At 37.5% G+C, this 11616-nt stretch overlaps 1 protein-coding gene across 1 annotated transcript; it reads left to right on the top strand.

The window, feature by feature from the left end:
* Positions 1-821: 821 nt before the first annotated feature.
* Positions 822-10732, top strand: LOC104079820 (heat shock protein 105 kDa-like; the record flags this gene model as incomplete). The annotated part of the gene is made up of 10 exons (XM_009581980.1): positions 822-928; positions 2262-2395; positions 4596-4801; positions 5601-5729; positions 6487-6624; positions 7055-7180; positions 7703-7810; positions 7907-8026; positions 9209-9370; positions 9868-10732. Coding segments are annotated over 10 exons (1431 nt in total), but the record flags the coding sequence as incomplete, so codon positions are not given.
* Between the last annotated feature and the right edge of the window lie 884 nt (positions 10733-11616).

Here is an 11616-nt window from a genome sequence, read left to right on the forward strand (position 1 = left end):
TGGTGCTTAGGGACACGGTTTAGTGGTGGTGGTTTGGCAGTGTTAGATTAATGGTTGGCCTCTATCTTAAAGGTCTTTTCCAATCTAAATGGTTCTATGATTCTATGAAAAGAACAGGATATAGGGATCTTTAATGAGAAAAACTTAAGTCACTGTCAAGCTGAGGAAAGATATTTTTAATCGACAAAGTATATGAGAAGTATTTATGGAGAGCCTAAAACATTGCAAGTTTGCATTTTCTGATATTCAGTTTTCCCTCAATGTGAAACAGACTTTTATTCTATCTTCCCCCTGCCATTTTTACAGTTTCCAACTAGTGAACTATATTTTACAAGCAAACCACTCGTTCTGCCTTCTTCCTTTTCTGCTTTACTTCTCTTATTTCACCCTTTCTTCTTTGACTTGTTTCTTTACCCCATCTTAGTAATTGCTTTCCATCACTAACAGTCGGTTGTCTCCAGGGAAAGAAACAGGACCTGCAAGATAAACACCACTTCTTTTAGGACGAAGTCATTCAGCACTTCCATCCTTTACAGTCCTGGTATTCGTTTAGACTGTTATCTTTTTTCACAAGCTGTGGTAAGAATAAGGCCAAAACTCCTGCTAACCCAAAGGGTGAAAACACTTCTGTATGAGATTTGTTTTCTTATCATACTCCATTGAAATCAAGCAATTTGCCTAGCTCTGTTTTAGTAAAGTCAACACATTTCTCTTTTTTTTTTTTTTTTTTTTTTTCCTTCTCGTTTAAAGATGTTTAGCTGTCTCGGGCGGGTGGAGTAGAGCAGTTAACCAACTTTAATGCATGTCTGTTTTTTGTTTAGTGTGCAATTCTTTCTCCAGCTTTTAAAGTGAGAGAATTCTCTGTGACAGATGCTATACCGTTCCCAATATCTCTGTTGTGGAACACGGAAGCAGAGGACACTGAAGGGTAGGTAGCTCAAACTACAGTTCTGTGAAGCTTTTGGCCTTCATAATTCAAGGATAATGTTCTTGATTGCATTTAAATTAGGATCTTGGCATTCTTATGCAGGAAACCTGTAGGCCGTGTACCAGAGATGGTTGACAGTGGAGACTGTGTAAAGGCATGCGTTGAAATTTTAACCATAACTCCTCATATGTTAAAAAATAAAGATTAAAAAAAATCGTGATTGAATGAGCTACTAACCAATATCTTGTCTTGCATTACCCTTAACCGGTTATCACGTTTTGGAATACAAAATGAACTAGAACAACTGCTGGATCCTGATCCTACTTTCCTTTCTAGCTTTTTTTACTCAAGGTGTTCCTAACACCTGTCTGGATTCTTGTTTTAGTAGGAACATTATGCACTATGTAAATATTGTGAGCTTACATGGATGCTATTTGTCTGGCGGAAAACAGAAGCAAGGATTTAACTCTTAGAGTTTTGTAAGAGAAATTTCTTGCAATTGCAGTGTCTTAAGACTCTGACCTCTCTGCTATTTATGCCATGCCTGTGGGAAACGCAGTTGCTGTCTAGGATGTAAAGAGGTCTGAGTTTAACTTTTTGGAAGTTTAGAGTTCTACCTTTCTCATATTCAGCCTTTTCTTTTTTGTCTGTCTTCTGTGGAGATGCAGAACCTAATTGTTCTGTCACATGCTTCTGAGAGCATCCTGTGGGTTCATATTCTAGGTGAAGCTCATATTTCTCACATTTAGGTTATTAGATGAGATCCTTCCATAGTTAGAGATTCCCAAAACTCAGTTGGAAATTAGAATCAGAGTGGCATAATAGCGGACAGACCCTACAGGAAGAACATAAAATAAAGCTGGTTGTTTTTCTGTCATATCAAGTAATGAATAATAATCTGCTGTCAGGGTTCTCAACTAAGCCACGGAAAGTAAATGAGTAAGGAATTAACAGGGCTATAATTAGCCTTTTGAGACTAACTGAGGAAGGGTGCAAATTATGATTTACATTATGCTATTCCAAGCTCAGAATAATGTCTTTGCAAGAAATAGAGTTTGAAGGTCTGCTGATAGTCTGTCACTGAATTGCCACCTACATCTAAACTTATTTGCTTCTGAGACTCAAAATCAGTGGAACAGGACAATTTCCCATTACAGTACACAACAGTATTTTTTTTTTTCCTTACAGTATAGTGGTGAAGTATCTTTCTTGGAATTGTTCAGAAGGGTAAATGTGTCAAAACATGGTGATGTTTCTCTGAAAAGTTTTGACCCTAGATCAAAGCCTTTCAGCTCAAATACTCTGCTAAGTGGTATTTTTCTCTTAATTACAGGGTTCATGAGGTGTTCAGCAGAAATCATGCAGCACCTTTCTCCAAGGTTCTTACGTTCTATAGGAAAGGTCCATTTGAGTTAGAAGCTTTTTATTCTGATCCTAATGGAGTCCCATATCCTGAGTCAAAAATTGGTAAGTAATTGTCCTGGAAATTGTCTTGTCTCGCATTGTTTGGTCTTAAATCAATTCTGTAACTGTGTTGTGTTACAGTATGATTATATGACATAGATTTAGTTTTTTGTGTCTGGAGGACTCAATTTTCAATTATCCCATTCTATAGGTGACTTTGGATTTTTTATTTTCCTAGTTTCTAAAGTTGCTTCAGTCCAATGACAAAATGAGGGGAAACTAGCTGAATGCCCAGGACTAGAATGGGGCTATCACTGCAAAAGATAATTTTTTAACTTTTAAAATCTTTTCTGCTTTTTGCTAAAGCAAGCTAGAAATACTTGAAAAATATCTCCTGCATATAAAAATTTTAAACACATCTTGAGTAACTAGTTGTCTTTTCCTATACTTTCTGGGTTTGACATAATGCTGAATAAGTTTTAATCAAGACAGCCTGAAATAGTGTCAGCTACAAGACTACAGTATTGATTTGAATTGTCTAGATAACATTTATAAGCAGCTCTTTCATCCTTTTTGACAAATTACAACATTTGACAGTGTTGACACTTACAAGGAGTTTACAATATGGTTAGTTAGAAAAAGATTGTGGTGGTAAAGACAGGCCAATTAAATAACTGCTCTTGAGTTCTAAGCATGCAATTAGATGTTGTATGTTTGCGTGTAAAATTAAGATAAAGCTATTACTAGTTGTCAAGTAATTGCTTGGTTTTGTTAGAAAGTTCAACAGTTAAAGCTCAACTTTTTTTTCAGAGTGGTAGAAGAAATGACAAATCTTGGTTAAGTATTTGACAGTACAGCCGTCCTGTTAGTTAACAATGCACTTAAAATACAATAGCACCAGAACTGTAGTGTTAGAGATAAGCTTTATAAATATTCTTAAAATGGGTGGGAAAGTATATAGGGCAAAAACATCTCCATCTGATTTACCAGTATTTCAGCTAATACCTAATGCACTACAAAGTTACCAAAACCTATTATCCTAACAGAAAACATCAGTTATTTTCTCTACTTCAAAGCAAATTATGTGGTTGTTCCACTGCAAATCACAAAGTTCAAATACCATATGTCTTAGAAACCAGCACAATATTTTGTAGTTACAGAAACAGCAGACTTCCTTTCATTTTAACTCTTGCCATAAAGACTGATAGTGGGATTTGTGAGTGTTCAATTTATATGGCTTTAACAAACGAGAAGATATTTAACTGCTATTCCGCAAACTGGTGAGAACAGAACTGAAAATCAGACTGGTTTCAGCTCACTCGCTGATTAACTCTTTGCTTAGAACAGAATTGTTAGTAGTCCTAATGGGTGAGTCAGTAGTTCTGATAAGACTACTGAAAGGGAGGACAGGTCACAACACCGATATTATTGGATTTACAAGAGAGGGGGGTTTACGTTCTTTAGCCTGTAAAGTAAGCAGGTAAAAGCTTGTATGCATGTGGTTTAGATCTGTTGATGAAGGAATGGTGTGTACGAGCATGTGTATATCCAGCCTGTGATGAAATCAGTGAACTTGTACTTTGCAGCTACACAAGCATCGTAATCTCCACGTCACTGTTTTGGTGGTACAATAGATAGAACCATGTAATAGGCAGGAAAAATATGTCTGCTCTTAAAGTCAGTGAGATCTGATTCTTTATATACTGTTAAACTAGTTATGTGTCTGTTTCTTAGTTTCACAATGCTTGTTTCAAGTATTACAGGAGTTACAAAACAGTTACATTCTGCCCTAGAGTAAAAGGTAATGGCAGACTTACATGGATGTTAGAAGCTGAAGAGAACAATTCTAGAAATACTGTTTCTATGTTGGGCAGTAACTTGTATTAAAAAGACATACCACTTAACATTGGCATTAGACTAAATCTTTGTGTAGTTTTCTTTTATCCCACTATAGCATCACAGAGTAAAAGGGAGTGAGCTTTTGCTTTTTGTATTTACTCTATATTAATAGTGGCAGGAGAACCTACCCTAGATGATGAAAATAAACATTCTCCCTTTTGATTCATAAGGTAAAGTTGGCTGAAAAGCAGATACATTTTGGGTTTTGTAGCATTCATTTCATTTTGGGGACCATAAGATTAGCACAGAGGCTTCATCAAATATTTAGAAAATGTGTTCTCTATGAAAGAGGGAGGTGTTTTCCTGGCTCTGTAAAATTACCTATTTAATTCCACTGTGTGAGTATTGATTCTTCTGTTTTTAGGTAGGTATGTTATCCAGAATGTGGCAGCCCAGAAAGATGGAGAGAAGTCTAAAGTCAAAGTGAAAGTCCGTGTCAATACTCACGGCATTTTCAGTGTGTCCACTGCATCCATGGTAGAACCAGTTAAAAGTGAAGAGAGTGAAGATGTTGGTGTTGAGACTGAAGTGGAATCTCAGGACCAGAGGCCTACTGAAAACTCAAGTGATGTAAGTTCACCTTTCTTGTGTATGAATGTCCTTAATGAAAGCATGTTCTGCTGTTACGTACTCTGGAAGGAAAATACCTTCTTCTAAGGAAGCAAAATGAGGTTAATTTTGAGATGTGCATAGCTATCAGGAAATATAATGTCTTAATAAGAACAGGAGAAAATTAGTGCTGTCTTGAAAGTGTGTGGACTTCAAAATTTATTATTGGGCAAAGTGCTAAATAGCAGCAGGTGGGTTGCTTGAGGGTGGGGTTGCTTGCAGCTGCCATTGTTATCAGTGTTCCAAATAGGAAAACTTGGTTTGGATTATTAGTCATCCATGTTCTCTGTGGTAAAAAGCTTTGTGTGTAATCCTTTGTATTAGTAAAGTTTTGAAACTTTTTGTGGAAGGGGAAGCTGGATTGTTTTCTACAGCACTGAAGGGGAGGGGAACACTGGGGAATAATGCAGCATTGTTATGGTGTACTTGATGTCTTAACAGTTTTCTGAGGGGGGGGAAAGCTTAAAAGCTATGACTCAATAAATTAAAGCCACCTTTTGTAAGAGAAAGTGGTAGGATGTGTACACACACACGAGTATTATGCTGCAAGCCTGGCATTAGTGGCATTTTCACTAAGTCCTTCTCAACTTGCACCTAGTCTGTATCTCCGTTAGTTAAAGCGTGTGTGTTTCTGCATGTGCACAGAATGCTTTGTAGGGCACTTTGTACAGTATGTGCATCAGAAGTGAAGTGCCCTATAACTTATTAAATACAAGTGCACATGCCTTCTACATCCTTTGTGCCTGGGCTTTCATTTCAGAAAAATATCCAGCAAGAGAACAGTGAGGCTGGAACACAGTCCCAGGTACAAACTGATGGTCAGCAAACGTCACAGTCTCCCCCTTCATCAGAACCTCCCTCTGAAGAAAACAAAATCCCAGATGTCAAAGTGAGTGACCCTTTAACTCTGTTGAAAATGTTATGCTATATAATGGGGACTTTTAAAATGGTAACACATTCCAGGAAAAAGTAAGGAACCTGGTGCTCAGAACCTTTTTCATTTTTATACCTTTTCTATTGTGAAAAATAATGTATATATCGCGTGATGATTTTCGTACAGAGTTTGCAAAAGAATTCCCGCAAGAAGTCTCGCTCTAGCACTTCCCTGTCTTCATGCAGTGTTGTACAGCTGATTTGTTTGGCTTGCAGACATTTCAATTCGTTTAACAGCTGTTAGAGGCCAGGCTTATTAGGCCTGCTGAGAGAAGTTGGGCTCAGGAATTCATAAATCTAAGAGGAAATAATCTATGTGAAAAACATACGCCTGCATGATATTGCTAGTAGTTTGCTCTTTCATCTGTATAAGATGAAAAATGTTTTCAGTTAAAATCTTGCCACTGTCAGCATCACCAGTGAAGTGCTAAGCTGCAGATGGGCACTTCTGGAAAACCTGCAAATACACCGTATATCTGAGAAACGTCCTTCCTGTAGCTCAGTACTTACTGTCCATGAAATAGACTGTAAGCAGACTAGGATGGGAGGTGGAATCCCTGAAGGGAAAGTGCCTCACACATACATTTTTGAAGATTCTGAAAGAACACAGAAAATCTCTGCGTGTTCTTCCTGTGAATGTTTCTTTCATCATAGTGCTACTTCATCAGAAGGAAGTCAGGGAAATCATCTTATTTTTCTTCTCTCCAACTCAGACAAATGAGAAGAAAGGTGATCAGCCTCCAGAAGCTAAAAAACCCAAGATAAAAGTGAAGAATGTGGAACTACCTATTGAAGCTAACTTGGTTTGGCAGTTAGGAAAAGATCTCCTCAATATGTATATTGAAACAGAGGTGAGTGAGAGTATAGTGTAGACTGCTTTCTTGATTGCAGTTATTAACCATTCATCTGCTTTTTAAGGCAACCTCTGATCTTTTACTGTAACCTTGGAATGTGGACTCAAATAATTTACAGTAAGCTAGTATACGCTCCAACTTTAACACATAACTGACAAATGTTAATCAGAAAGATTGAAGTGTTGTTTATAGCGATAGTATCAGAGCACTGATCCATGGAATGACATCATAGATTGGTTCAAGCTGTTGTAATATGGAGAAGTGCATCCCATTTCTTCAGGTTAGTCCACTGCATAGCAGTGAGAATTCCAGCAGTTATGTGAGCCAAGGCTTCTGGGAGATTACTGTGTTTTACAGGAGCTGTGCTTTGTAGAATGCTGTTTGAACATGGGTATTTTTAATTAAAATATTTTCTGTGATTATACAGGGTAAGATGATTATGCAAGACAAACTGGAAAAAGAAAGAAATGAGGCCAAGAATGCAGTGGAGGAATATGTGTATGAGTTCAGGGACAAGTTGTCTGGACCATATGAAAAGTTTGTTTGTGAAAAGGTAGGTTATGGTTTCAGGAGCTTCCCTGAAAATACTGATACCAAATATCTATTTGGTATTCCTTGGTCAAGCTTCCTCATAGCCATCCTGGAAATAGCTGAAAACTGTAACTCATTTGAATGATGGCTGGGACTGATCCAGAATTACGTTCAGGTTTATCAAATAGTACATATCCCTGAAAATAAACTTTGTCACAAATGGAATAAATTTTTGTTTCCAAATAAAGTTGGTGACTAGAAGGGGAAGCTGTGTTGCTGTATCTATAACCAAAAACATTAAAGCTGCACCCCAAGCATTGGCCTAATCAAGGAGAAAAGGCTATAAATGCTACCTATGTGGTAGATGTGTGTGTGTTTCCCAGTTCAGAAGCTGATGTGGTTTAACTGACTTAATTAGGCAAAAGTAGAAAATGTAATTTTTATGTAGGAGGCCAAGAATTAATGTTTATTTTTCAGTGTGAGACACACACAGTCAGTTGTGCATATTTCGATGTTTGACATGTTGAATTATATTGATACATAGGATCTGCAGGGATTCTCTGCACTCCTAACAGAGACAGAAGGCTGGCTGTATGAAGAGGGTGAGGATGAAGCTAAGCAGGTGTATGTAGACAAATTAGAGGATTTAAAGGTAGGTCTGTTAGTATTGCCAAACTACAGAATTTCCAAAATATCACACAAAACAATGTTAATGAATCACATAACGCATAGGAATTGCTTTTTCTAGAAATTAGGTACTCCAATTGAAATGCGCTATCAAGAAGCAGAAGAACGTCCAAAGCTGTTAGAAGAACTGGGACACAGGCTCCAGTATTATGCTACAATAGCTGGGGAATTCAGGAATAAAGTAAGTGGCCTCAAAGTACCTTTCTTTTACCACATGGTGTTTCACTGAGGGTTACCAGCTGGCAGAGGCTTCAAATTCACTTTCAAATGAGCTGCAATCTACTGTTATATAGGTCACAAATTTAACACCGCAAATGTTTCCCAGTACTCAAAAAATCTCGCATAGTGCGTCATATCGTCAATTGCTTGATACTTCTGGATGTTTTCAGGCCAAAAAGGACATTCTTACAAAGAGTGAGGGTTAGACTGTGGTCAGATTCTTGACCTTTTAAAAGCTAATCTGACATTTTTAGAAGTGTTCTCTTCTTCCAGTTCTTTTGGGAACAAGAATTGTGCCATAGTGTAAAAGCTACTCAGGATAAACTAAAACATCTAGCTTTTTTATTATATATGGGTGTTTGGGGTTTTTTGCCATTGATATTTGAAGATTACTTTCTTAATAATCATGCCTGCCTTTTGAAAATTTACACCTTGGGTTTCAACTTAATGAATTTTAATAGGGCAGCTCACAACACTTAAGCTAATTCAGTTTGAGATTGAGACTTGCATCAGAAACAATTAAGTGCTCACAGCTATAGATTACAAAATTGTCATTATTATGTGAAGTCCTTCAGTAGTATTACACAGTCTTGAAATAACTAGCATCATTGAAAATAGTACATTTAAGACTTGAATCCGTATTTAGAATTCTTAGTTAAAATCATAGGTTGTGTTGCTGGGTAGGTCCTTCTCCTGATATCAGTTAATTCTGTAACTATGGCATTGTAGGGAATGCTCCTCAAGTTTGACAACTGATCCTTTCCCTTTCTGTGTACAGCAGAATCGCACTGTCTAAACTACCTTGGGCCCTTGTAGGCCCTCTAGGAGGGAGGGGATGCTTGGTGATGTTTTTTTTTATCAACCCTATTAAGAATGTTATGTTTTATTGTGTGACCTGTTTGTGCAGCCTCTATTTCCTCTGTGAACTAGGTTTCTTGTTTGATCATTGGGCAGAGGAAGCTTTATTTTGATATTTGTATTTCTTGTCTCTTACTGTAACAGATCTGGCTTGTTGCCAACTTCTATTTGTTTTGAAAATCAGTAAAGATTATAAATTGTAAATAATTGGGATAGTCTTGTTGGCATAACTTGATGTTATAAACTGGACATTATTAACTAATACAAAACATTTGTATTTGGGCAGGATGAGAAATACATCCATATTGATGAAATGGAAATGATGAAAGTAGAGAAGTGTGTTAGTGAAGTGGTAGAGTGGATGAATAATGCTGTGAGTGCTCAGGCTAAGAAGAGTTTAGATCAGGATCCGGCTGTGCATTCAAGTGAAATTAAGGCAAAGCTACAGGTAAGTACCATAAGAAACTAATTTTAGAGGCTAGTGCTAAAGCTAGACTGCTATGTCCCCCTCCCTCTCTCCCAGTTTCATCTTACTGCTCCAGTGTTCTTAAAGGGTAGTTAGAAAGTATGGACAGAAGGAGATTCAGTAGAAAGCAGAGGAGCTGTACTATACTGTATACAATTCTGTGGAGCTTATTGACATTTTGTGTCTTTCAGTCATCTTAAAAACTCATGTTGTTCTTCAGTGTTACTGGTAGGCAAAAATAGTCTTGAAAAAACTTCCTGTGAAATCCAGAATATTAAGTTGAAGAACTTTGCCCACAGAACTTCAGAAAGTAAACCAGTTAATTTATTTCAGGGTATAATAATTACTTGTCAGTTTGGAGTTGGGAAACAAATACAGAAGCAAGTTTCAAACAGTCTTTTGGGTACAGGACTCTTCACACTAGTGAAGCTGGTGGGTCCTTAATATATATTCTGACCACATCTTTTCCCTTTCTTTAGGAGGTAAACAATGTCTGTGAGCCTATTGTGACACAACCGAAACCAAAGGTTGACTCTCCTAAGGAAGAAAACCCATTAAATGAACGGAGTGATTATAAAACTGAAGACATGGGAGAAGATGAAAAAAATTCTGAAATGCCTCAACAAAATGGCGAATGTCATCCGAGTGATCAAAACACCATTAGCATGGACTTGGACTAAACCACTGCACTTGCAGCAAGTTATTTCATCCCATGACAGAAGATATTTTTGCTGTCGTATGTGATGGGGGGGTGGGAATGCATTGTTTTGGGAACTATTTATATTTTTTTCTTAAGACTTGTCTGGGATACGTTGTGTTATGGGAGGAAGAGTAGTAATAGTGTTGGTCATGACTATCCTAAAAGGAAAATTGCCTTGGTAACTTTCAGATTCCTGTGGAATTGTGAGTTCATACTAAGCTTCTGTGCAGTATTTAACCATTTGCATCACTAAAGATGAAAAGAAGCCCTTGCTCCGAAATATACTGCTCCTTCAAAAGGTTGTAATCGAAACCTTCGTAGGCATTTGTAGATGCCAAGGTAGTTTTCTTTTGTCTGGACATCTAATTGGGTATGTCAATAAAAAGCCAGTGTCTGTCCTGTTCATAAGGACTTTCCAGAAGAAATCCTTCTGTTCTAAGGTTTTTGATTTTTGCAGTCCAAAGCACTTACCAGATAATAAGATGGTGAAATGTGTTAGTAGCATGCAGAAACGCTTACGTTTCATCTCTTGCTAAACAATACATTTTTCATGTGGGGTACATAAAATGAAGGAAATGCTAATTCTGTTAGTGTTATTGTGAAGCTTTTTAATGAGCTTTAAAATAAAGTTCATTTTACTGGTATCTCCTGACTTGTTGGGTTTAGGTGTTTTTAGTACTTCTGGTGTAAGTGTTGCCCTTCTCACAGTTTGTGACAGGCCATTGTTTTGTGTTCCTGTGCACGAGAGTTTTAAAAAGGCTTAAAACTTTCACACTTACTACAGAACTGTTGTGCAGCGAGTTGAAAGTAACTCAGCTGCTTAATGAGTTATGCCTCTTTCTTTGCCCCAAGCATTGTACACACCTGAAAGAACCTGGAAACTTCACAGATGTTAAGGCATAGGACAAAATTTGTAACACACAGAACCCTATAGCTTAGAAGCAATAATCTGCAGTTCAGAATAAGATGTTAAAACCTGGTTGAATACTTAGGCCAGGCTCTGCTGTTTTTTGTTACAGACTAAACTGAAACGGTAAAATGAGATTTCAGCCCATTCTGCTGAGCGAGTGGCTCTGGTTAGACCTTGGTAAAGGTTTTAAAAATTAAGAATTCCTCTCACATAAATCTCTGTAGTCTATTGAAGAAGCTTACTTTTAGGTACTTGGAGCAGGGGAGGATGCTGAAAGAGATTTTCCTCTGTTTTAGGCATCAAATTACACTAGGGAATCCAGCACCTGAAGTACTGAGGGAAGGATTTTTCTTGGAAGCATATTCCAAAGGGTGTTATCTCTACTGATGCATTGGAGCATAGACCCTGTATATAAGCATGTGACACCAGATGCTTGAAAAATCGGTGTCACTAAATGCAAAGTTGTTTTTAAGAGTGTGGCTCCAGCAGTATTTTGCCTGCAACAACAAAACAAAAAGAGGAAAGAAATTAGTCCTACTGGAGCTACTGAAGAGGGAGTACAGGTGAGAGGACTGGTGCTTTCTGGGGCCAACTAATCCTACTCATGGCAAGTGTTTT

This window comes from Fulmarus glacialis, unplaced genomic scaffold (assembly GCF_000690835.1).
Source record: "Fulmarus glacialis isolate BGI_N327 unplaced genomic scaffold, ASM69083v1 scaffold14557, whole genome shotgun sequence".
NCBI classification, from domain to species: domain Eukaryota; kingdom Metazoa; phylum Chordata; class Aves; order Procellariiformes; family Procellariidae; genus Fulmarus; species Fulmarus glacialis.